The sequence below is a fragment of the Boleophthalmus pectinirostris genome, unplaced genomic scaffold (assembly GCF_026225935.1).
Source record: "Boleophthalmus pectinirostris isolate CB_2022bp ecotype Guang Dong unplaced genomic scaffold, ASM2622593v1 HiC_scaffold_8, whole genome shotgun sequence".
NCBI classification, from domain to species: Eukaryota; Metazoa; Chordata; class Actinopteri; order Gobiiformes; family Gobiidae; genus Boleophthalmus; species Boleophthalmus pectinirostris.
Window position 1 is genome coordinate 21,692,279 of NW_026571515.1, and position 27,565 is coordinate 21,719,843.

The 27,565-nt window shown below is 39.1% G+C and overlaps 2 protein-coding genes across 2 annotated transcripts in view; one reads left to right on the forward strand and one right to left on the reverse strand.

Moving 5' to 3' along the window:
* The first annotated feature begins 168 nt into the window (after positions 1-168).
* Positions 169-3,198, forward strand: LOC110158101 (rhodopsin). Its single transcript, XM_055165966.1, has 5 exons — positions 169-529; positions 678-846; positions 1,012-1,177; positions 2,341-2,580; positions 3,073-3,198. Exons 1-5 carry the CDS (start codon positions 169-171, stop codon positions 3,196-3,198), a joined length of 1,062 nt encoding a protein of 353 aa, XP_055021941.1.
* A 1,250-nt stretch (positions 3,199-4,448) lies between these two features.
* Positions 4,449-27,565, reverse strand: part of plxnd1 (plexin D1) — a 150,697-nt gene continuing 127,580 nt past the window's right edge. Inside the window, exons 28-36 of the mRNA XM_055165785.1 lie at positions 26,455-26,558; positions 23,067-23,130; positions 19,379-19,413; positions 16,392-16,496; positions 15,106-15,269; positions 14,859-15,006; positions 9,686-9,826; positions 8,831-8,905; positions 4,449-6,996 (exon numbers count right to left, since the gene is read on the reverse strand). Coding sequence (XP_055021760.1) covers positions 6,880-6,996; positions 8,831-8,905; positions 9,686-9,826; positions 14,859-15,006; positions 15,106-15,269; positions 16,392-16,496; positions 19,379-19,413; positions 23,067-23,130; positions 26,455-26,558 — 953 coding nt within the window. The 3' untranslated portion in view covers positions 4,449-6,879. The remainder of the gene's footprint in view (positions 6,997-8,830; positions 8,906-9,685; positions 9,827-14,858; positions 15,007-15,105; positions 15,270-16,391; positions 16,497-19,378; positions 19,414-23,066; positions 23,131-26,454; positions 26,559-27,565) is intronic.

Consider the following 27,565-nt stretch of genomic DNA (forward strand, 5'->3'; position numbering starts at 1 on the left):
CCCTCCTGGGGACTGCACTGCACATCTCTCTATCACCAGAGCCATCCATCCTCGTGCTTTTCCTCGGCAGCTGCATGCCGGGACGCTGGTAGTTTTTTGAAAAGACTTTGCTCTTTTCCTTCACTGTCAGCATCTTAGAGGACATTTCAGCTCCTATCACCTGCAGCGATGAATGGCACAGAGGGGCCCAACTTCTACGTGCCCATGTCTAATAAGACTGGGGTAGTGCGCAGCCCATTCGAGTATCCGCAGTACTACCTGGCTGAGCCCTGGAAATACTCACTTTTAGCAGCCTACATGTTCTTTCTCATGATCACCGCCTTTCCTATCAACTTCCTCACTCTGACTGTTACTGTCAAACACAAGAAATTGCGGACACCGCTGAATTATGTGCTGCTGAACCTTGCTGTGGCAGACCTCTTCATGGTGGTGGGTGGCTTTACTGTCACATTTTACACCTCTCTGCATGGGTACTTCTCCTTGGGGGTCACAGGGTGCAACATCGAGGGATTCTTTGCCACACTAGGAGGTAAGAGTATGAAAGCAATATGTTTGAAATGTATTCATGGCTCCTTTTCTATTTCAGCAATTGGATGTTGTGTGTTAGGCTCTGGCCTACATGTGTATTGTACGAGTAATGGACAGAGACATTTGGTCTAATTGATCTCATTTTACAGGAGAGATTGCCCTGTGGTCGCTTGTGGTTTTGGCCATTGAGCGCTACATTGTGGTTTGCAAGCCAATGGCCAACTTCCGCTTTGGAGAGAAGCATGCTGTGGCCGGCCTGGCCTTCACCTGGATAATGGCTCTGACTTGTGCTTGCCCACCTCTGCTTGGATGGTCCCGGTATGTGCCCTCTTTCATGCTAAAACAGGGCCACATATGATTTTACGATAATCAAAACCTGGGGGAATTGTTCTGCTTGCTTTGCATTGCTATAAAAAGCTGCAGACAACACAGTCATCATGTTATGTTCTGAAAGAGCTGTTATTAATGTGCTGGTTGGTGCAGGTACATCCCTGAGGGTATGCAGTGCTCCTGTGGGATAGACTACTATACTCCGAAGCCCGAGATCAACAACACCTCATTCGTCATCTATATGTTCATCCTGCACTTCTCCATTCCTCTTATCATCATTTTCTTCTGCTATGGTCGCCTCCTCTGCACCGTGCGCGCGGTAGGAAGCCCCTCTCTCTGTGCCTGATGCAATATTAATAATGGAGAATCTGATCTTTGTTTATCCTTGTTGGTAGATAAATAAATATATATACTTTACCTTGTTCCCTTTCGCATGAAGGTTAGGGCCATCTCTAAGCACAGTCTCTGGAGATGTAAAGGATTTAGTGGCTCAAGGACACTTGAGAAGGGCAGACCACAGCTTAGGGCCTGGCCCTCCGGCTGAAAGCCAGTCTGTCTGCTCTTATGTCATCTTAATACCATCATCATTATCATTTATTATACATATTGCCAGGACATGTTTGTGTATTCTTTGTGTTACTGTCATTAACATTGACAAATGACGCTCTGGTCCTGTTTGAAATCAATAATGGCGTATAACAAAGTTGCCTCTGTGATGACTATTACACCTGCTCCTGATCAATGCTAATGTCTAATGATAGATCTGGCCATTGATCTTTTGCCCTTGTTTGCATTTCTCTATTGGACGTATTTGTTATGTGATTATTCATTCATATTCTGCTTTTATCTTTTGAGTTGTGAGTGACAGGAGTCTAACCCAGTAACTGTGGGGCTCGATTCACTTTGACAACCTTTGTATAAGCGAGCGTTGTTGACTGGTCAGGTCAGGCATTTTGTGCAGCAGAAGAATGTATTCATGATAGTTTCAGAGCACCATCAATTAGGCTCTTCTCTAAATCAATTTGTTCTTTAATGTTTTCTGTTTTTCTGTCAGGGGGCATTTGGTAATATCCTTTTTGTTTTAGTTATAGTTTAGACCTCAGATTAGGTAATTTAAAGGTGCACTGTGTTTGTTTTCTGGTGGAGGGTCCACCATCTGCTTGTCTCCATCAAGATGTTCCACAGTATGGCATTAAACTTATGCAGCTCCATAAAAACAAATATGTGATACCACTAGGCCAAGTTACAAATCCGATTTGTGGAGAGGGAGCCCACTCACAGTACAGATGCATGTTTTTTTAAAGTAATTCTGAACAATAAAAGACCTGTAATTGAATTAATGCAAGTCAGATGACTTAAATGCCATACTGTGGAACATTCACATTACACCTTTAAAATGCTACTGTAGTACTGAGTTTTCTGAAGCGTTGTTAAAAAGAATGATTTCTCTTACCAAACAGACAAATGGTTAATGTGTTTCAGGCTGCAGCCCAACAGCAGGAGTCTGAAACCACCCAGAGGGCAGAGAGGGAGGTCACCCGGATGGTGGTGGCCATGGTCATCTCTTTCCTGGTGTGTTGGGTGCCCTATGCCACTGTGGCCTGGTACATCTTCGCCAACCAGGGAACCGAGTTTGGACCTGGAATCATGACTGCTCCTGCTTTCTTTGCCAAAAGTTCTGCCCTATACAACCCAATAATTTACATCCTCCTCAACAAACAGGTACATATGCTGTCAAATGTATTTTAAGGGTTTGTATACAAAGTGGAAATGTTGGCTTGAAAATTGTCTTAAAAAAGCAATGATTATTTCCTGACTGAAGACACATGTTTTGCTTGTACAAAACAGACAACTTTTGCAATTTTGTAAAAAAAAATAAAATAAATAAAAATTCTGTCAACCCTTCAATAAGGTGACTAGCCATAAAAGCCTTTTGGTACAGAAAAGTATTATTTAAATCAATACTATGCTCAATACTATGCGCCGCTTTTCCCTTTTCTGCCATTTTTCAAGTGTGTGGTAATTTGTTTGATATTTGATAAATCTTTCATATTGTAGCTCCTTCTATAACCCCTTCACATGTCAAGGGAATTGGAATCTCATAGTACAGTGGGTTTTACTCCCTGCTGTGGCTACACTGGCAAATTTAGTCTAATTACAAAAAAAAAGACATGTGTCTCATCTTCATTTTTAATCCTCTGCTCTATTTCACAGTTCAGAAACTGTATGATCACCACTGTGTGCTGGGGAAGGAACCCTTTCGCTGAAGAGGACGCTGGCACAACTGTTTCTAAGACCCAGACTTCCTCAGTGTCCTCCAGTCAGGTGACCCCCGCCTGACCCCCCTTCGCCCCTCCACTTCCCATCTGTCTTGAGCACATGGGACCTACTGTACCCTCCTAGAGCCTGGCAGCACCGCCCTCTTTTGGCCAATCCTCTCGACTTACCTCTGCAAGTCCTCTCAGTGGCACTACTGCACATTTGGTGGGACATACTGACAAAACCAGCATGCAGATTTTCCATTCGTTTAATCATGGGAAGTGTTCAGTTGGCTTCAAAGAGTTTAACCCAGGAACATAAGGGGTGTAGTCCTGGTGCCCATCCAGCTGAACACCATCCAAATCTCCCACTACCATTGAAACTTAATCCTTTAATTTATCAAAGTAATTTTATTCTTCCTTTTCTTTGAATGTATTGTGAGCCCAAAACACTTCACTAAATTAAAATGTTTATTTATTTGAGTAGTGAAATCTCATTCATTATGTAGATTTAGTATTGTCATCGAAATATTTCAATCTTGTTTAGCTATTGTGATCATTATGGCTTATGGTAAAAATAAAATTTAATTCAGTAACAGCCAATCATCCGGTCACATCCCTTTTTAATGTTTTTTTTTTTTTTTTCTGTGACACACCCAGAGTTGGGACTGCCACAAAGAGCACACAGCCCCATGAAACTGCATTACAGAAAACTTAATAAACAATACTTCAGTCAAGTATCATGGGAAGAAAATTCTTGACATATTTTGTGATTTGTGTGTACTAAGAGTTTTAGTACATTACAATGCTAGCCTGTAGTTGCTTGTAGTTTACATTTAATAATAATGATTAGCTGTGACTAGTTAGATACAAAAATGTTGAAAATCTCTTCCCAAATGGGTGTGGGCTTAAAGTGATGAACAAGAACAGCACCTCTACTGGAGGAAGGAGCCTCCTACAACAGAGTGCAACTGTTTACATGTCTGGAGCACATGTGTGAGTTTTATTTGGTATTGAAGGTGACTATTCTTTCCTTTGTTTGTATTAAAGACTTGCCTAAGGTATATTGTAGACGTTGTTCTGTGTTTCCCTCAATAAAAAAGGCTAAACATCAACAATGCGACCTTCCCCTTTCTGCATTTACGAGTGAGTCTGAGAAGTTCCAGATGCTCCAGCTCTGTTAGCTTAAGGATGACAGGAGAGAGAGCTTAATGGTTTTCAAATGTGGTTAAAAAATTGCCCTCCTTTAATGCATTTTGGACATGACAGGAGCTCCGGTACTTAAAAAAAAAAAAAAAAAAAAAAAAAAAAAAAAACACTGTCAGGCTGGGACAGGTTAAAATCCTAAATACTATAATTTATTTCACAAACTTTGACAAGTCATTTGGTGTCACAATAAACATCCTCTCTTCAGATTATATTGACCTCACATTATTTCCATATAATTATGAAAAATTCCCTCTTGTGATTTTTAAAGGCGCACTGTGTAACTTTCCTGGTGGAGGGTCTATCAGCTGGTTGCCTCATGAAGATGGTAATGCTTTGCCTGGGATGCGCCACAGTATTGCATTAAACAATTAATTAATAAACATTTAATTAATTAAACATTTATTCATTTATAGGTGTTTTTATTTCTCAAAACTACTGCGAAGGCTTGTATTCTTACTGTGAGCGGGCCCACTTATCCACAGATCTGACCTGTAACTTGGCCTGGTGATGTAACTTGACCTGCTTGACTCCATGGAGATACTTAAATTAAATCCCATAGATTTAATTTAACTTCATTTAACTAAGATTCATTATCCCATCATAGAACATTCCATGAAAAAACTATAATATCTACACAGAGTCAAGCAGGTGGTGGACCCTCTACCAGAAAAGTTACATCGTGTACCTTTAATCCGAGATGATTTTCGCTTGTTTAACATGGATTAACACATGACAAATGCAGCTCGTCCCATTGAACCACATCACATCCAGACTCATACATTTCAGTGAGGGTCTATGCCCACACGCGAATGATTGATTACTATTCATTCCCTCCTCCTCCGAACCCCATCATCAACCTGCAAAGCACACTTAATATAAAAATACTGTGTAAAAGTCTTAGAGTGGGATTTAAAGGGCCCATATTACACTATTTTCTGATCTATGTTCTAATGGTGTTTCTTCATCAAAAACATACACTGCTCCATTCACACGTTTAACTAAATCACAAACCCTGCATATTTAGGCTTCTGAAACTGAAACTGTTTCAACTTGTGATGTCATGTGGTGATACAGGAACATTCACTGTGTTTTTAAACTGCATACACCTTCACTAGAATGATTTGGATAATTCCAACCCTGGAATTGCCTATCTCTACAAAACAAAAGGTAAAAGGAGCTGTTAATACCGCTTGTGTAAAGCTGTTATTTTATATTGTATTACTTATTTTTCTATTTTATTTTGACTTGTTATGTTATTTGTTAAGTTATTTCATCACCTGTCTCTTGATATCTTTATGCTACTACTTTAGAATTTATTATTACCATTTATATTTTCGCTCTTTGTGATATGTGAGCTACTGTGTGCAAATAATTTCCTTTTGGATCAATTACGTTTGTCTAAGTCTAAGTCTAAGTCTAAGTAAGTCTAAGTTAACTTGAAAACTACCACTACATGACATCTCGAGATGCAACAGACAGACAGGTGAATAAACCATGTGTGAATGAAACAAAAAAACACAACTCCAGGTCTGTTTTTGATGAGGCAACAACATTATAACATGGCTTAAAGCTAAAACAGTCAATTTTACGCGATATAGGACCTTTAAAGCAGGCTGAAATGACTAACAAATGTGTGTCAGTGTTCAAAAGTACATACATAGTTACAAATCAAAAGGAGACAGATGCATTCAAGGCCACTGCCATGGCACTAGTCCTATCTTGCAATGGTAAAGAGCTCAGACCAGGATACGAAGATCTTAAAGTTCAGCGGTATAACCATTTTCTTTACTGATGGTAAAAAAATCAACCAAAACAAATGAGTTCATATGATTAAGTGAAGCTAGTTCCATTAACACTGATAGTAAAAATTTGGTCCTTGGCACATTACTGCTCTATCGGAACATTTTAATTAAAGAAAAATAAATACGTATAGAATTCTTGACCTTGCTAAAACTTTTGCACAGTATTGCATTTTAAAGCACCTATGGAAATGAAAATCGTCAGCAGTCACACCTGAGAACATTGCAGGTTTTAGGAGATGGGAGGAGTTTGTCAAGGTCCTTCTCTGATCCTGATAGACCACTTCAAAGTTATAACACATCTATAAATATTGCTATAGACATTATATTACAGTACAGTGCATCATTGGCTCATTCCCTGTAAGAAGGGCTCAGTGCGTTTTGCCACCAGGGCTTTAGGTCCCAGCAACGCTAAAGACATCCAGAAATAGCATCTTCAAACTCCTCTGATTTGACAGTCAAGCGAAACGGGCATTTTATCTGCTACTTTCACTGGAAAAGATTTGGCAAAAGAAATGACTCCCCGTATGTGAAAACGGCGTACACCTCACTAATAGATGATGCTAGTGAGGCAGTTTTATACCATGTCCTTCCGTTGCTTTTCACACTATTAAAGTCTGTGGCGGTGGAGAGCTGGGAATAATAATGACACTTAGAAAAAGGCTAATCCCTCAGTGGCCAACATTCCCAACGATCCGCTTGGAGAAGAGGAGGAGGAAGTTGGTCTTAGCTCAGAGAGAGACAGAGATGAGATTTCAAGCTTCACTGCAGCATTCGTAGATGTTGTCTTCCACTAAAGCGATGACCTGTTCAAACTTATGGTGAAGCTGTGTGCGGCGGGCTGTGGGGTTGGCCTCCAAAGCGTTCACAACCTTGAGAAACAAAAAAGAATGTATTTATTCATCTGTCATATAGAAAGAAAAGTGAAATTACTCCAAAAAATGGCATTTGATTTGGCTTTAATAAGCGAATAAACAAAAGCAAAAGAGGTAAACCTTGATTATTGTGCTTGTTTATATAAAGATGGATTATGTAACTTTTGAGGTAGAGAGTCCACCTCTTTAGAATATTCCAGGCAAAGCAATAATATCCCCATGGAGACAAAGTATGGCATTTAATGTCCAAACTATCTTTTTATTTCTCAAAAATACCTCTATACTTCCTGCGAGTGGAATAGGCTCTCTACAGATCTGACCTCTAACTTGGCCTTGGCTTTTTCTCCATGGCGTAGATAATTGCACTGTGGGACATATTTTGTACTGAGCAACATTTTTTGGCATAGTAGTAACATCTCTATGAAGACCATCTACTAGAAGTGACTAAGGATTGCCATTATCTAACATGACAATGAAATAAACTACCATTTTCAAATTGTATCAGATGTTTACAGATATTTTGAGGGGCACACTGAGGTTATTTAGCACAGACATACGCATGGAACCATTCACTGTCAAATTCATTTGCAATAAGAAACACTTCAAACATGGCTCCCTCTCCAGAGGGTAAAAATCAGCCATGGGAAAAAACCTTGGAGCGAGCCTGATGCAACAACACAAAACAATGGGTACTTTTGGTGTCTGTCGAGCATTCAAGCGTCGAGGAGAGCGGGTGAAACGTGCTCCAGCCTCTTGCCTTCTTCACGCATGCCTCCACAGCACAAAAGCTCTTCACCGCTTATTTACCAAACCCACGTCCCTGTGTTTTTCAGGCCCAATAGTTGTCATGGTGTCAGTGGGATTTATGGGCTCTTAGCGGCTGCATGCTACTAGGCAGAGAAAGCTGAGTCGAGGCAGGGAGAATAGGCAATCAGGGCCCATTCACACAGCACTGTGAATCAGGCTCTAAGCCCCTGGCCCATGTCTGTACAGTAGCCTGACAGAGGAAGGCAGCTAAATGGTATTATCATGAGGGCTCTCTATTAAGGCACAGTCACCACTGACTAAGCCTCTCTGGAGAATAGTCACAGAACTACAGAGCACAAGAGCGACTGGAGGAGGGGCATCTGGGGCAGAGCAGGGGCTTGACATTAAGCAGCCGAGTGCTGAGTTGAAATTTAATATATGATGATTTCACTCTTATAATACTTGTAGTGCGTCATGCATTTTAGTGCATGTTCTAAAACCTTATATTCATACACTTGCTAAAATCTAGAAACATTTTAGAAAACTAAACTCAGTCGCAGTAGTGATAAAAGTGGCAATCATTATAGCTGAGGTAAAGTCAATGCAAAAAAAAACAAAAACTAAATCCATGTTCTACTTGAATGTTCTACTTCAGTAAAATAATGAATACCAAAGACGCTCCAAACCTGTATACAGTTAGAAACCAAGAAAAGTGAAATATAAGAGTCAGGAAAGGTAACTCTTATCAAAACCCTATATCATATTTGTACTTCTGCTAAAGAAGCTATAACTGAACATGTGGGTTGAAAAGGATCATTGAGCTGATGGGAACAGCGTAGACAAAGCTCCTCTCAGAAACACAGACAGAAAGAAAAATAATGACGTTTTCAGTGCGAACACACCAGCATCTATACTTGAGTGGCACTGAGTTAGAGAGACGATAATCTGAGCTGCTACGTCACGCCCCAATGCCCAGATGAGAAACTTAATACAGCTGTGGGTGCAAGCCGAGATGTTGCAAGTGAAAGGCCAGTTAAGACACATCGTTGTATCACATAAGAGATTTCAGATTGATAAAACTTACCTGGTTTCGGTATCTCTTGGCATATTTGTAGATCTCTGTCACGGCTAGATTGGTGTTGAATTCATTTCTGTATTTCTACAAGAGAAAGTTAAAGAGAAAGTTTAATTTATAATTCTTAGTGCACATGTTTGGTTCGTGCATTGATATATTTATTTAAACTTTTGATTAATGGGACATTCTTTGGATCTTGAGTTTGTTTATGGTCTGGTTAGAGGCTCTAAGATTGAAAGGTGGAATTTGTTTTGGCATAGCAATAACATCTCTATGAAGACAGACAGTTGGCAGACCCTTCACTAGAAAATGTGTGTAGTGCACCTTTGTCCTTCAGGATTAAAGTTACATTATTTAATATGACAATGAAATAAACGTGACATTTTCAACTTGGCTCTATCAGATGTTTACAGACGCTTTGAAACTATGGAACTTCGAGGTTTAGTTGATGCACAGATATATTTATTTAAACTTTATTTTGATTAATTGTATTTTGTTTCTGGGACATGTTGAGTTTGTTTATGGTCTGGTTAGGGGCTCTAAGATTGAAAAATGGAACTTGGATGTAGTCTCCACTTCATTCATTTATTAGTGATGGGACAGCGAGACATTGGATCTTGTGGAAATTGGGTTTTGTCCCGCCCCATTTATGTTTAGTTTTTATTATTCAACAAAAATATAAGTACTTAAAGTTGATTAAAATTACCTGTTTTTAGTTGATGAAAATTTATGTAATTGATTAAGTTGAATTCATTTATTTAGTCATGTGCCAAATTGACAAAAAACTATGATGAAATATTTTAGTCGACAAAATGAACACAAAAAATGCATGTAGAAAATAAAATGTCTATACTTATTACTTACCCTGGACTCCTCTGCCAGATGTGCGTTCATCTCCTGTTCGCTGAGAGGGGGCATCTCCTGTATCTGATTGTAATACCACTGCACTCTCTTCTTGTACTCCGGGATCTCCTTGGCATACAGCAGCTTGTTGGTGGGTGAGTCCTAATGGGAGAATATTGAATGAATTTTAGATTTGATGAAGTGTCCTCTGAGGGTGGATATTAACTCATAACTCATAATCATGATTGCACCTATTCTGTCCTTGAGGTGCAAATGAAGAGAATCATTATGTAGCCAGAAAGCTCTTAATATCAGTGGATTAGAATATTGTGGAAAAGTTACTATCGCTGAAGTTCAATTGTGAAGTTAACCACATTTATTTTATATATTAGCTATTAAGTTTCTAAAATTGCAGTGATTAATGTATCATATTTCCATCTTACAATATTAACAGCTCAAGGTAACACTATAAGCATGGACCTGTAGTACAGAGTAGCCACTTCCACTCTTACTGGAGACATATTGTCTTTTTGTCCATGGTCAAACACAACTCCTGCTCCTTCTTGTTTTTACATTCAGCTTAAAAAGTCTGACTTGTTGACCATGGCACCATTTGATGAAAAAATATGGTTTAAAGTTGCCTATATTACACTATTTTCTGATTATAATGTTGTTTCCTCATCACAAACTTGCCTGGAGTTTTGTTTCTTTCTCACATGTTGAACACACAAACTCTGCAAATTTAGGCTGAGTTCTCTCAAACAAAAAAACACTCTGTCACTTTGTATCTGGTGATACAGCAAGTGCTCCACTGTGTTTTTAAACTCCATAGACCTTCATTATAATCATTTGGATCATTTCAGCACTGGAATTTCCCATTTCTACTGAACAAAAGGTAAAAGGAAAGGAAAACTACCACTTCATGACATTATAGGGTGGAACAGAGCATTTTGAGATTTCAAGACGTAGACAGACTAATAATAAAGAGTTACTCAAACATGTGTGAATGAAAGGTAAAGGTGATAACAACATTATAACATGGCTTAAAGCTCACAAGAGTCAATTTTGTGTAATATAAAACCTATAAAAATTTACTCATTATTATTTTGTTTTTCCCATCTTGTTTGCACTCATTGTTCCCATGACTTAAAACTATCACTAAGAACCCCATGTGACCCCATACAACATTATTCACAACACCATATTACTTTGAAGTAATGAAATAAAATGACTCTTGTGTTTGGTGCTGTATTTCAAATGCTCTGAGACAATAAGAGATGTGGGCAGTTTCCTATAAAGAAGTTTGAGTCAGATTGAATGAATAAACAGTCTAGCTTCTTACCTCGGACACACTCACCACTTTCACTTAAGGCTCTGCAGCTTATTCAAGCAGAACACAAGAGTGGCGAGGCTAAGAGGTTGTGGGCATATTCCTGTTTTAAAGGGACTGTTGACTGTGGGTGTGTGTGGAGGGGGAAAACTAGGACAAGGGAGAGAGGAGACAGGCAGCCTCAGCTCTCAGCATTACCCAATGTGCTTACAGCGTAAATATTCCTACATGTCACGAGTTATTTATGTCACCTATAGTGTGTGGAGAGTGCGCCTGTCTTGTCTGCATTTGTTAATGGTGGATACAATGCAATAGGTACTAGGGCTGCTCCATATCAGGGACATGTAGTAGCTATGTTTAACATCACAAACATACACAGTGTACTTAATATAGAGTATGTACTTTCTGTCTTAACAATTAATTATACAACTTATTTATAGCCATTTACAACTGGAAAATGATTTTGCTACATGCTGCAATGCCCTGCTCTTAATGTGCTTTACATTAGTCCATTATTCATTTACTCTGACCACATGCTGTTACTGGAAAGCTACTTTTATAACCAAATCTGCCCTGGGGCAAAGGGACACAGATGTGGTAGCTATACCATGCCAAAGACCTCTTTGACCGCTACCACATGTGTTCTGTACATACATCATGCTGACACACACAGTGAGTTTGTCAGGAATTATAGTCAATTACAATTATACTTATTATTACTTATTAGTAATTAGTAATTATTAGTTCTTTTCCTTCTTGATTTCTATTCCTTAAAGGTGATATACAAAATTGACTCTTGAGCTTTAAGCCATGTTATAATGTTATCTCCTCAAAAACATACCAGGAGTTGTGTTTTGTTTCATTCACACATGTTTGAGTAACCATGCATCATTAGTCTGGCTACATCTGCAAAGCTCAGAATTTTCTGTTCCACCTTGTGTTGTCATGTAGAGGTAGTATTCAAGTCAACTACCTTTTACCTTTAGTTCAGCACAAATTGGCAATTCCAGGTCTGAAATCATCTAAATTATTCTAGTTTAAAAATGTAGTGGAGGTCTTCCTGTATTACCATTTTTTTCTGTTTGAAAAAAGAGCTCAGGCAAAACATGCAGGGTTTGTGTGTTAAACATGTGTGAATGAAACAAAACACAACTCCAGGTCTGTTTTTGATGAGGAAACAACATTACAACAAAGATCAGAAAATTGAGTAATATGGGCCCTTTAATCAGTTATACTGTTAAAGACTTAGTGGCAGTACTGGTTATGAAAGTGGTAGTACTGAGTATGCATCCATTGTGCAGTCCTGGTAGACCTCCCTTTGTCTGACTGTGTTGGTGCCAGAATGCAGTGGCACAGTCCCTCCTCTCTTCCTGTCCACAAGGTCACTTCCTGCTGTTGGCCCATCTGCCTGGTGACCCCCATGACCCCTCTGTGACCCCTGAGGTACCGCTGAGTGTGCCGCTCTCCAGATAAGAGAGCCAGCTTCGCCTCATTTCCCCTCTCTCCCGCTGTCACCCATGCTGCTCCACCTTAATCCAGACGCTGTACCCTCCCTACACCGGCCTGTCCTGCTACAGTCGAATCATCCTGAAGTGATCAAGGGAAAAATCTTCAGGAAAAAAGGAAATAAAACAAAAACCTTTTGAAATGCTGATTTGATGAATATCACTCTATTACTAATACTTACTAATGCTGCTGAACCATGTATGTTAGTTTTTTTGGATTCATATTAACAATTAATTAATTTATATTTTGTCTCTTATATATACAATAAGTCGTGAGTGAAATTGTCAATGCAAACTTGCAGTTCATACGCTGCTTTTCTTTCTTGGAATTCTGTCATTGTTTAAAAGAGTCAGGGATTATAAGTACTTTTTACTTCAGCCTAAACCCTTTTGGTCATGATCCATGAGGCTGTAGTCTATGTTTTGTTTCATTTTGTTTTGTAGCGCTACAAAATGACTGAATATACTGAAAACACTAATAATAATGAACAAAAAGTTGATTTTGTTATTTAAGATCAGTTACTGAGCCTGACTCATTCCTAATAAACTGTTTTTTCATCATAAATAAAGTAGTTCCTCATGCTTTATTAAGGCTATTAAAAGTCTAGCTATTACAAAGTGTCACTGAGATTTGTCCTGAATATCAAAATCCTTGAACTAAGTTAGTCCAGAGAACAAGCCCAGTCGGACATCACTTTAATGATCTTTAATCTAAAGCCGGGCTACACATATACCGCATTTAATGACTGTTACTGCTGCGATTGCACTGCACCTTTTGGCTCATAACCCCCAAACTTCCCAACTCTGACAGCGTCCTGGTGAAAGAGGAGCGCGCCTGTGTGGCCTCTCTGGGGAAGAAGGAGGTGTATAGAGCCAGTGTCTCAGGGTCACTGTGTTAGACGAATGAGCTGGATTTGTGAGCAGTAAAGGACATTGACATTCAGCCGCACACAGCGAGAGACAGACACGCGTATGCACAAAAGAGATCCCCATGTGCCCGCGACCTTGGATCAGTGCTCTGAAATAACACGAGCAGAGGTAGACTGTCTGAACCGTTTGGGACATTATAGCGTCCGGAAGGGACAGAAATGGAAAAAGTATTATTTTGGCAGATGATGAATGGAAAGATTTGTGGTGTTATTGTTCATTTGTTAAAGGTGTTACATTAGGTAAAATTGACTCTTGTGAGATTTAAGCCATGTTAGAATGTTGTTACGTCCTCAAAAACAGACCTGGAGTTTTATTTTGTGTCATTCACATGTGTTTGAGTAATCCTTTATTATTAGTCTGTCTGCATCTCCAAAGCTCATACTGTGTTCCACCTTGTGATGTCATGAAGCTGTAGTCTTCAAGTTAAGAGCAACCTTTTACCTTTAGTTCAGTAGAGACTGGCAATTCCAGGGTTGAAATGATCCAAATGAGTCTATTGAAAGTGTTTTAAGTGTTTTCTGTTAGGAAGAACTCAGCCTAAATATGTACGATTTGTGTTAAACTACAGAGGTGGGACCAAGTCAATGTTTTGCAAGTCTCATGTAAGTCTCAAGTCTTTGACCTCAAGTTCAAGTTGAGTCTTGAGTCACTGGCCCATAAGTCCAAGTCAAATTCAAGTCATCTGCTTTGAGCTTCAAGTCATTTCAAGTCTTTAAACCAAAGTACCAAATATAGCTTAGATTTCGGGAAGTTATATGAATTTTAAGCTAAATTATACTTAAAAAATCATGGTATATTTATATAAAGTATATGAGTATATTTATATAAGAGATGCTAAATGCTATTTTTTCCTTTTTAAATGTCTTGACATGATAAACAAGAGATATCTTTTAGGAGAAGCGTTAAGTCTTCTCAAGTTACAGGCCTCAAGTCCAAGTACAGTCCCAACTCACTGACCTTCAAATCCAAGTTGAGTTCCAAGTCTTAGTCCATTTTATCAAGTCAAGTCTCAAGTCCTAAAAATAGTGACTCAAGTCTGACTCGCATCCAAGTCATGACTTGCAAGTCCCACCTCTGGTTAAATGTCTGAATGAAAGAAAACACAACTCCATGTATATTTTTGATGAGGAAACAACATTATAATAGATCAGAAAACAGCACAATATGGCCCCTTTAAACATTTAAAACTACACTGTAAACAATGTTATATCACAGACAGCTATTCTCTCTCACTAAGTAAAATTTAGACTCATCAGTTGGCCAACTTAAACATGGTATGATGAGAGGACGCCAAAGACCCCGGAATGAGCACTCACTTGGTAGTGGCCAGATATTATGGGCCTTACTTTGTCAATCATCATGAGCAGGTGGTGCCTATTTGCAGCTGGTATTTGTTTTGATGATGGTTGGATTGACAGGTTTGGCTCACCTTGCCGAGCTGCAGGTCAGAAATGGAGCAGGCGTCTATAAAGGCCTGAGCGATGACAGACAGACAGGCGTCCATGTGGTCCGTCTTGTCAATGTCAAAAACAAACTGTGGATTCTTCAGGATGTTCACCCAGAAGCGAAGAGGTAAACTATAGACACAGGAACAATGACACAGCTAATTAACCACTGCCCTTCCCCTGTGCAATGAGCTAAGCAGACCACATACTATATTTGGTTTGAAGTTTTACCTGTTGGTTTTCCAGATGTGCAGGGTGTCGGGGTCTGTTATCCCTCGTTTATCTGCCTGCTCCTCAAGGAAGTCAAAGAAGTATTTGACAGCCAGAGGTGGGCGGTCCAGAGGGATGCTGAGGATGGCCTGGAAGAGGTCATCCAGGAACTTCTGCAAAGTTCCCTGTGGAGCAGAGACAAGCGGTTCATACATAATACTGCTTTAAATTGACTGAAGTGCTGAGTTGGAACAAAAACAGTGTCCCTGGTTGAACTGGTTGAAGATGTGTTGATTCAGTCATTCATTGATTTATATGTATTTCTGTATTTTTTTTCAGTCATTCAACTACTGAAATAAAGCTCTTCACTATCATACTACTCACTACAGTCAGGACCATAGACTGTATCTATAAATGGATGAATTTGTTGTCCCTTGAACTCCTGTAACTTCTGCAATGAGCCTCGTCATTTTATATAACCTGCTCTACATGATCCTGGTGTTTTATTTCGCCATTTTATTTGTAAATAATTTCCTAATCCTAATATAGAACTCGGCTCCAAATTCACCCTATAACTGTGAGCCTCGTGAGCTTCAGATGACTGTGCATGCTCCCTTAGTCCACTTCTTTATACAGTCTGTGGTTACTACAAAAACAATAGCCTGAAGATGTCCCAACTGTTTGAAGATTGTTATCTTTCCTTCATTCCTCTATTTTATTTATTCTATGTATTTTTGTATTTATTCATCCATTTCTTCAAATAAGACTTTTCACAAACATGGTTCTGTTTAACTGTGCATATGACTGAAAGGTTTTTATTCCGTACTTTTTTCTATTAAGGTTAATTTTGTGATGATTATTTATATTTTGATTTGTTGGCATTGTAATTTTAATGTATTTCTTATTCTGTAAAGCACTTTGAATTACTTTGTGTACAAATTGTGCTATACAAATAAACTTGCCTTGCCACTATTAGTCACTGCTGATTTCCCCAGTGGTATTGAAGGACGGGTCAAATGCAGGGGGCAAATTTTCCTACGCAGACAGTTCAGTCTACCTAACCTTACCTTTATTCCGTAAGTCTTTTATATAACAGCAAAAGCACAAAATGCACAGACATTGGTAAAATATCCCAAAAGCAGATATAATATTTATAGTCCTATTTGCAGGCTTGAGAATAATAACAGGTTTTTGCCTGCCACTTTTTTAGCCCTTTGTGCCTGACTATTCTCAAGTGAGGATAAAAAGAGGTCATATAGAACTAGGGGATGTTTTGATATTTAAGTCTGTAAGCTCTTTGTAGTCACCTTGGTGGACAGGAGGCGTGTCAGATAGATCTCCGGCAGCACTTTCTTATGGTGACTTTGTCTGTGCTTCTTCCTGGTCTCCATGAGCTCGTCGTGAGGTAGGACCTGAAACACAAAAAGGTCATCACACATGTTTAAGCAGAGAAACCAGCCAGGAAAGCTCAACAGCTTCTGCCCGTGAGACGTTAAATGGGAAATTTTGCCTTTGCTTCAACTCTGACACCAACAAAGGGTAAGCCACATTCAATAAGTGGCTTTTAATCACGTTTTTCAATGACTGTGTGATATTAGAATAATTCATGCATGTAATATAAGTGTTTCAGTCAAATATCATGGGGAATGGTCACATTTTTATGTAGCGCTTTAACACCTCCAAGGCACTCAAAGCTCTTTACATCAAGGAGTCACTCACCCATTCACACACACATTCACACGCCATTGACACCATTGACACTGGAAGCGAGGCGGGTTAAGTGTCTTGCCCAACGACATTATTCATCTGTGGGAGTTGGAATCACACTGCCAACCAATGGATCAGTGGATCTGGCCGCTCTACCAATCATGTTTATGTTGAGAATGTGATTCGAACCGCCAATTGTGCTAGAGTAAAATAAGTGTCTAAAAAACTTGTAGAAACATTAATACATTTCTACAGTTAAGTTTTTTTTTAACAAAAACCTATGGGCCTAATTATTATTATTACCATGGAATGACAAAATAACTGTAGTCCACCTGCTGTAGCCCCATTCATTCACTCTGAGTAATGTACAATGACCAATTCACCTTTGCAGATCATTGAGCAGAGGGAGAAAACCCATATTACCACCTGCATGTTTCACACCCACCATTTTCCCTTTATTCTTCAATTTTAAGCTTTATAGAAAATTCAGATCATTTTGGAAAAATATTAATGGTAGTAGGCACAAAACATTATTGCACCAAGCCCTTAGATAACCTGTATATTATCATGCATCTGGCAGGTCTAGCAGAGGTGAGGATAAAAACCGTGCAAAGTCCCCTCAAACTTGTGGTAAAAAAGGAACCAGAAAACTAACTATTCACCCGGCAAATTGTATTCCAAAGAACTCATTATTCTGAAGTCAAAGGGCCCATATCTTTTCTGACGTTTATAAAAGAGCTTAAGCAGCATTAGGGCCGTCATGTCCTCTCAGCAGCTTTCTTTCTCACCTCCGTTCACCTCATTTCTCTGTCGTCAGCCTCTCCTGACTGACTAGTAACAGCATGCACCTAAAAGACTGTAAACTCCAAAATAGCATTATAGTTTAGTAGTAGAAGTAGTAGTAGTATTAGTAGTAGCAGTAGTAGTAGTAGTAGTAGTAGTAATACAGTGTGAATATGCTCAGTATAGTCCATTAATAATATAAGAGCAATTCTACGAGCTTCACACGCAGAGACTTTCCTTTGTATTTGGTTTTATCATTGAAAAATAATTGCTAAAGTATTGGTTATTTATAATTCTGGGAGGATCAATCAGTTGGCTTGGGTTGGTTTAAAGATACGCTGTGCAACTTTTCTGGTGGAGGTTTTCCCATCTGCTTGTCTCCATGGAGATGTTGTTGCTTTGTCTGGAATGTTCCTGGCATTACATATACTGTATCCATCGTGCATTTGCTCAATAACATGTTTTTTTTATTGACTTAAAACTTGCATTATTACTGTGAGTGGGCTCGCCTCTCCATAGATTTGACATGTAACTTGGCCCTACGGCGTCACTTGCTGTCTCCGTAGAGATAAATAAGTGTAATGATATCTTGTGGAACATTCCAGGCAACATCTCTGTGGAGAAAAGCTGGTGATGATCCTCCACCAAAAGTTACACAGTGCACTTTTAAAATAGTAACATTGGTGGATAAACACGTTTCTTTAACTAATGCTGGACACTGTGCGATATTTTCGATCATTTCACTCAGCCCCAGCTCAAACTGTATGACCAAATAGTAGGGTTTAAGTTCACAGCTCACGATTCATGTTATCACACTAGACGAACGACTTCAACAGAGCAAAACCCTAACGAGAGGCGACTGAATTTCAAAAAGGTTTGATATTCTTGTGACCTACGATTGTTTATCGGGAGCTGGTCCTGAGGTATTAATCGGTTTGCGTTACCCTATGTATACTACATGAAGCACAACACACGATTAAGCCAAAAATCAATCCGATCCCAAAAACTGTCGCCCAAGTGAAAAATCGTCTCAAAAAGGGTCAAAAATCGCACAATGTATACCCGACTTAAGGTTTTCCTAACAACATAACCTTCTTATCTTATCTTGACTTGCATTAGCACAGAGATAGTAGTGGCTTTTGACCCTTATAGTGACTGAGACACAATACAGGGCAGCTGTGACAGGTTGCTTGCCACCACCAGCGTGTGAATGCGTGCTTTGTGTGCTAAAAAATATTTAGACCCAGCCAGAACTCATTGTCCATTTGTGTAAAAAACAAAACAAAACATGGAAATAAACAGGGAATAAACAACATAAAGGACTGAGAAATACTACAGATTTTTGCAGACTCAACAATCAAAGCACCAAAACTGTTATTTATCTCAGGTAAAAGAAGTTATATACAGTATTTTGTTGTGAATGATGTGGGAATTTTGGAGAGGAGATGTCTTCGGCATTTGAGAGACACATGCTACAAATTAGCAGCTGTGGTTGGATCATCTCAAATTAGAATGGAGGATTTTCACCCTCTATTCTCTATTGTAGAAGGGACTGGCTGGTCAGGCAATGTTTACCCAGGCTTTACAGTAGTTTCTGACCTCAAACAATTAAATATAACATAATAATCATAAAAATATCATTATTAACAATAGCTTGTTTAGGGTTATTATCAACTGTAAGTATGAATTTAAATTTATGGAGAAGGATGAACAGAAACTCTCAATTTTGTTTGCACGCTGTACACAAGTGAAGGCCCTCAACCATGTAATTAGAAAAAAAAACACGTCTGATTGTGGTACTCACCAAGTGCACATACTTTTCCGTATCCAGATCTTTCACTAGAAAAGACACAAAAATACAGTGTGTAAAACAATGTGCAATCAGCGAGGTGGAGACTAAAGGGACACGAGGGGGCAGAGGTGTATGTGACAGATAGGCCAGGGGAAAAACAAGGCAGAGATTGACAGGCGAGCAAGAGGAAGAGATAGAGAGAGAGTGATTATGGTGGATGGGGCAGTGTGGAGGAGGAGGGGGTGGGGGTATGTTGGGGAGATTAGCAGAGGCAGAGACAGAGGCCATGAGTGGTTCTGGAGCCGCTCTAATGAGATGGTAATACGCAGCCAGTGTTTGCAAATGGCATTAAACTGCGCTGGTTTACATGTGATACTAAACATAAACACATCACTACATACACACACAGGTGGATAGAGATTTTTCATGCTGGGTATATTTGTATTCAAGGGTTTCTGCTTCCTGTTTTCTAAGAAGTGATACTGAGGACTTATTCGCCCATTCAAAAGAGGTAATATTTCGTTTCAAATTGCTATGGTAACAGTGCTTGAGTTTCATCACTTTTAAATCCATGGATAGACTGATGTGTTATATATTCTGTGATACAAGTTTGTCGTCCTGAAATGTCTCTGATACTTCAACTTCTCTGATCTGGGTCTCTGATACTTAATATTGATCAAGATAGTTAGTGTCTAGACATAAAGCATTCAAATGAATTTAAAACACACATTGGTCACCCACAACTGTATTAAAATATATAAGCCTATAAGTCTGTATGATGTCAATTATGTGTAATGTTTTATTTAAAGGGGCAATATTACTCTATTTTTTGATTAACATTTTTTTATGTTAATGTTGTTTCCTCATTACAAACAGACCTGAAGTTGTGTTTTGTTTCATTCACACATGTTTAACACACAAACCCTGAATACCTACGCTGAGTTCTCTCAAACAGAAACCCTTTGTTCCACCTTATGATGCCATGTGGTAATATAGGAAGTGCTCCATTGTGTTTTTAAACTCCGTATACCTTCACTAGAATAATTTGGATAATTTCAGTCCTGGAATTGCCAATCTCTACTGAGCTAAAGATAAAAGGCAGCTGTTAACTTGATAACTACAGTTTCATGACATCACAAGGTGGAACAGAGCATTTCAAGCTTTGGAGATGGAGGCAGACTAATAATAAAGGGTTACTTGAATGTCTGAATGAAATAAAGCACAACTCCAGGTATGGTTTTGAGGAAGTAATAACATTATAACATGGCTTAACACTCACTAAAGTCAATTTCATTCTAAAAATATTAATCACATAAGGTGTCATTATCTCTTAATCACATTGTAGTTCACTCACAAAAGTCTCACTCCTCTTCATTTAAAGTTCAGAATATAGGCTCCAAACTTGGTATCAAATTGCATGTGGGAAATTGGTCTAATTTTCTTTTTAGAGGCAGCTGCTTATAGAATTTAAAAGTAGCTGGCAGTTGCAGGATCAGAAAACGCTGGGAGACCAATTTTGGCATGTTGAAAATTCCATGATAGCGATAATGATAGATTTTATTACCATAGAGAAAAAGGATGTATACGGCCATACTACACTGGCACAAATCCTTAAATTACACCGTGTATAGGTGAAAATACAGATTATTGTACAGTGACAAAGCTATAGAAAACAATGTCAGATACTTGTCCAGCTTTCACACAGATACTCATGTGTTCTCATTACAGACAGCGTTGCCAGAGATGCTCAGCCCAGCGGGCCTCAGTCCAGCCCCTCAGCACTCATCACAGCGCGTACACTGTTTCACATTAGCCAGGGAGCACTACAGCCACATAACACCCCTTGATGCTTTGAAGCCAGTGCCAGGGTTTGGTCCATAAGCCTATTCCTGGCACTGGGTGAATGGCTTTGATGGACATAGACTGTGCAGGATACTGCTCTGCTCTAGTACTGATTATAAAATGGAGGAAGCATGGCCAATGAGTGGACGAGGAAATTATGAAAGAATCTATGTGCACTCGTTTTTAACTCTGACCTTGACCAAACGATCACTTATTAAAACTAAATGTATATTCAGATTTCACTTATCATTATATTTTACATATTTAATTAATGAACGTCGTACTAATGTCATCATGTGATTGCTTTGCCTGAAATGTGTCTCAGTATATAAAATTTCGTATCACACATTTTTTCAGTTCTTCATGTTTTCATTGCTAAAAAATACATAGTTTGGTGGAGGTCACCTGCTTGTGTCCCTGGAGATTTATAACATACGCCAATTTGTGGAACATTCTAGACATAAAAATAACTTCTCCAAGGTAAATCGATGGTTTCCAGCCCTGCACCTAAAACTTACATTCTAAACTATATTAAAACTTTCAACTTTGGAAACATTGGTTGCTTTTTACATTTTACAATGATCAATACAAAATGTCCACAGGGGCTATCACATTCTCTTAGAAAAACATTTGTCGCTGTAAAGGCCAGCCCACTCGGCCTGCTCAAGTCTATAATACATGTATGTGCTCCAGACAGTGGGGACAGTGGAAGGTTACAGTTACACGTCCTGCCTGCTGAGCCCTCAACAGACAGAGCTGCTTCTTTAATATCTTAATTAGGATTAGGATTTGAGTTTAAACATGACAGAAAAAATTCAAAAAATATTGGAGCAAGTAATATGATGGTGTCTATATTTCAGAACAATGTGAAAGTGATTCCTGAAAGAGTTTTGCATATTTATTCAGCCCATACTCGCTATATAAATGGACATAGCTATCCTGTTAGCAGCCACTTTCCAAATAGGAAGGACAGTGAGCATGGGGGCGCTTCTGGCTCCATTGACTCTGGCTTCAATTGACATTACACAAAATTGTCACCCCTCTCTCTGTAACTGCTGCTGTGAGCCTCGTCATTTTGGTCTTAAAATGTTCGAATTAACCCACTCAATATGATCCTGGTGTTTCTATTTCACTATTTTGTATGTAAATAAATTCCTCTGCCTAACATGGAACTCAGCTCTGAATCCGCTCCAATAATCACTAGCCTCGTGAGCTTCATTTGGCTCAATCTGAACTCTATGGAGCAACGTCACACTCTCTTAGTCCACTTCTTTATACACTCTAATATTCAGCCTTAGGATTCTCCAAATATGTGAACAAAACACAACACAATTCCACTTTCGTCTTCATGTTTCAGTGGGGTCAGATCTTGGTAAAAATCTGAGAAAAGCTGAGTTTGGCTATTATTCTCTTTTTAACACATTTAATGCATGTCTTTGCTTCTAATAACATGCAGCTCGAATATGTAACCATCTGTCAACAAGATCAACAAGCCATTTTTGCATTCACAGTCGTGTCTGGACATTGGGCCGAGTTAAGTGGCATTTTTCCCTAGCAGCTGACATTTGCTAATGGAATACATCTATAACGCAGAGAAGGAGGCTCGGTGGCAGCTCTCCCTGTGAGACGTGTGACTATGTGTGGTGATTTATTAGCTTAGATGTGAGCTTTGTGTTTTGGGGCAAGGGGGGGCTCACGGTTCCTAGCTTGTTTACATGGATGTATCATGTTCTACTGATGAACAGACCATGTGCCCTATACTGTGATGGAGGGGGTGGCATTTATTCAAGGGCAGCCCAAGTGTGTGTGACAAAGTGACTGCCGGCGCTTGTGTTTATGTGAAGGTTGTGGAACGTACCTCTGCCCAGCGTGTTTTCTTTCTTGTCTTGCATGCTCATGGCTAGTGATGCCCCCTCTGGGATCTGCGGAGTGGAGGAGAGAAGGTAGAGGGCAGGAGGTCAAAGGTTAGTTGGGGTATATCACATCAAATGCCCTCTAGGGGGTGGTAGTGATGAGAGTTTCATATGTTTGGTCAATTGGTGCGAATCAGTGATAGTGGCGGTAACTCAGCAGGAGACTGACCCGGATCATTTAAGTTGTATTGCGGTGAAATGGATTGAGCAGGTCTTCACCATTTGTTTTGTCAAGATTAACTCCAGATTTAGTCTTGTTTTTGTAGTTTAAGGTGTACTTATCAGCGGGCTTGCCTCCCCACATATTGGACCAGTCATTTGGCCAAGTGGTATCATCCATTTGTCTCCATGATGATAGATAAGCAAATAACATCTCCTTGTAAACATAAAGGCAACATTCCCCTAGGGTTTGAAGCTAACTGAAAGCACTGCTCCATCTGAAGTTCTTTTACTCAAGTTAAACTTAATCTGAACTTTATTTTAACACAACCTGACCAGAAAGAGCTGACTTAGGTTACGTTTACACTGAAACGAATCAATGTATCACCATATTGGAAACTATTTGTGTCCAGATACGTTGTTTCTGTGTCCGCAAACCTTCCCTATCCTCACAGCTTTGCTCATATTTGTTTATGTTTTACAGAAACGAAACTTAAAACCACACGGATAATTTGCATGAACTAAGCGCTCAAAAAACAGCTCGCTATAGTGTGCTGATGCGGTTCAGCTTCTGTCAGACTAAAGGACACAACTCAGTGGATTATATGCGTTCTTTCTGTGACAGATTAGTGAGTGTTCTGTGCTTCTATCGTGTTGGAGATGGTTCATATTAAACTTTTCAGAGATTGTATGTCTGCAGGTTATACGCAAAAACTGTTTATATGAATGGACATATACTGTAGCCTCTTAGCGTTTTGGCAGTCAATTATCTCATGGTGCATAGATCTACATCAGCGTATCAGCATTTTCAGGTATCTACACGCTGCCAGATCGGATCTGTACTCAGACGAATTCTTGGGAACAGGCGGCACCAGATCGTTCCGTCTCTGGAGCCATTTTCCATCGGATTAGTGTGGACGAACACTGCATCCGCCACGATGTACTAATGTGGATGGGGCCTAAATTAACTTACAGTGGCAAGATAGCATTTGCCAACAGCTTTTCAGTTAGTCACTCTCACATTTTTGTTAAAAAGCTACCCAAATAGGACCATGACTGGTTGTACTGATCACAGACTCCTAATAATGTGCTGTTTAAATTCATTTTGTATTTTTTCTTGAGCTTTCAGACCATCCTAAAACTTTTTTTTTGTGCACAGTATCACCGTAGTAACTGCATGAACACCCCCAGCGTAAACTGCCAAGTATCAATATCCTCTACTTAAAAAATGACATAGTGCACCTTGAGGTCCTGTTTTCGAACCAGTTCAATCCATTAAATGTTCTGGTTAAGGTTGCTTAATGGGATTTGGTTTAAATCTCACTTTGACCTGGATTTGCCCTAGTTTTGTCCTGGTTTTGTCCTGGTCTTTGTATCCTGTTTTAACTAGTCTTTGTATAGAAGAGTCATCTGAGGTCCATCACTACAAATGGCCTCTAGGGGGTGCAGCTATTAGTGATGAGGGATGCATATGTTTGTCTATTGGCAGGAGACAAACTTGGCTCATTAAAGTTGAGCCTCGGTGAAATGGATGGAGCAGCCTTTTCCAGTGAACCCAAGTCTGTTAGTATACGCCGCGCCTCATCGGTTTCACAGCTCTAGTCCCAAGGAGCAGCTTAAACTAAACAGAGCACTTAGCGAGTACAGGTAATGGGGCAAAGGTCAGAGGTCAACTAATGTCTGTTTACTCATGTGCAAATGAATGGGACATAAGCAAACACACATAATTATGTCCTCAAAGGAAAGCAATAACAAAACGCTTGGACAGGGTTTATTTTGTTTCATAAAAAATGTGGTAATTTCACTGCTGGTTAGGGGGTTGGCCATATGGTTTTCTATAAATAACTGACTAATACAGCAGTTAAAATATTTGGGAATTTAAAGTTAATTCACATTTTACATTTCTTTGGGTTGTTCAGAACTAGTTCATGTCAGACCTGAAATAGTCCACTTGTAGACTTGGCTTTGGCAGTATTCATATGTTGGAGTGGTGTACTTGGTGTGAAAAGTTTGAGGACCACTGGACTAATTAAGTGGAAATCAAATACAAATATGTTATACTATTAATTTAAATATGTATGATTTTTAAGGTGCATTGTGTAACTTTTCTGGTGAAGGGTCCATCAAAAGCTTTTCCTGATGTTATTACTTTGTCTGAAATGCTTCACATTTTGGTATTAAGTTTTTCTATCTTTATGGAGACCAAACCAGAAGGGGTGTGCATTGCATTGAGTCTGACGATACAATACATATCATCATATGCATGTCACAATTCGATATATCCCGATACTAAAACATAGGATGATATATTGCAATTTATCAATAATTACTTCTACAGTCAACTACACCTTCACGAGAAGATAATTGTATGAATTTATAAAAATGTTTAAATCATCATAACAATGAATATAAATAATGAATTTATGTGAAAAATATTATTTTAAAAATCGATTCAGATGCATTTTGAATCGATTTGGGTATCAGTATCACGATATATCACTGAATCGATTTTTTCTTACACTCCTAGATCGATGGAGAGGTGACCCCGCTCACAGTCAGGACGCCTGTTTTCCTAGGTATTATTGAGCTGTTTAATGTCATAGTGCGGAACATTCCAGGAAGAATAATGACATATCCATAGAAACAAACAACCAAAAAGTTACATAGTGCACCTTTACAAATTAATGTTATGTAGTGATACATTTTTTTTTTTTTTTTTTGCATAATTATGTACATATATATTTTCTATGTTTAGCCAGGCTTGGGTTGTCCACGGCGATTTAACTGTCTGTTAACGCCTAAACATTGTTGTAATCCATACTACATGTGGAGTTTCCAGAGAATCCATGTAACTGATCATAATTTGTAATATCTGAAACTGACTGTAAGTATAAATAGCCTTTTCTTTGCCATTGTCTTGTGTGTCGGAGCACAATCAGCTTATAGACTGGTCTGGACCTCGTATAAAGCGCCGGTGAAAGTGGAGCCAGCCCACCTACAGAGGACACCATTTACAAGGAGTTCTCACCTTAAACCACCCGCTGCTGCTGTTAGATTGTCAGGATATACAGACACACAACAGATGACAGCCACCACCTCGGAGACCTCACACACACGCACACATCTACTCACGCGCGCACACACACATTTATTCACACACATAGTTATTCACACCTGGTAATGGAAGACTGTGTTGAGCTTCTTCCTGCCATCCTCCATCACTGACGAGTTGTCCAGGTCCTGCAGAAGTCGACTGTTGCTACCGGAGTCGAACCACTCTGAGTGACAGGCAGAAGTGTGGAGAAAGTGTAAGAAAATGAGAAGGGTATGGCAATATAGAGAACTACTTGTATAGTATTTCACAAAATTGAAGAAAATGTATGCTCAAATATTTATTAACATTATTAAACGAGAAGCAGAAATGGCATTAAAGGGCCCAGATTACGCTATTTTCTGACATTTATTATAATGTTGTTTCCTCATCAATATCCTATCCAGAGTTGTGTTTTGTTTCACTCACACGTTTATTTATTGTATTTAGGCTGAGTTATTTTCTCTCAAACAGAAAACACTCTGTGGTAATACAGGAAGTGCTCCACTGTGTTTTATAAACTTCATACATTTTTAGAAGAATCTTTTGGATGATTTCAGCCATGGAATTGCAAATCTCTACTGAGCTAAAGGTAAAAGATAGCTGTTGATTGTTGAAAAGTACTGTTTCATGACATCACAAGGTGGAATAGAGCATTTTGAGCTTTGGGGATGCAGACAGACTAATAAATAAACCAGGATTATTCTTTGTCTAAATGAAACAAATCACAACTCCGAGTATGTTTTAGATGAGGTAACAACATTTTAACATGGCTTAAAGCTCCCAAGAGTCCATTTTGTGTAATATAGGACCTTTAACTATGAATGATTACATCAAAATATACCATGCACTTCCTGTCCAGACACTCTCAATAGGGGGGTAAAGGAAAGGTACCAAAAGTACATTGTCTTATCCTCTGCAGTGGATTTTTAATCTGAGCTGAGCCACTGAAACAAATGTATCACATATCATTTTCTATAAATAATTTCATCCTAAATTTGTGACTAAGTAGAGAGAAACAGTGAGAAGCAGTCGAGCACTAACTGTCTGTGCCACGACCTGTAGAAATATTCCCTGGCCATTAATCAAATCAGCTCTGGGGCTCCACGGATTTTGAAAGCAATAACTCTTTGTGATTATGACTGTACACCCTCCTCAATGTATTCTGTCATTTATTATATTGCTGCCTCGGGT

Excerpts from the sequence above, each read along its gene's own strand:
- LOC110158101 (XM_055165966.1), top strand. The coding sequence starts at position 169 with ATGAATGGCACAGAGGGGCCCAACTTCTACGTGCCCATGTCTAATAAG. Across the intron at positions 847-1,011 it reads CCTCTGCTTGGATGGTCCCG|GTACATCCCTGAGGGTATGC; the intron begins GTATGTGCCCTC and ends TGGTTGGTGCAG. Across the intron at positions 2,581-3,072 it reads ACATCCTCCTCAACAAACAG|TTCAGAAACTGTATGATCAC; the intron begins GTACATATGCTG and ends TCTATTTCACAG.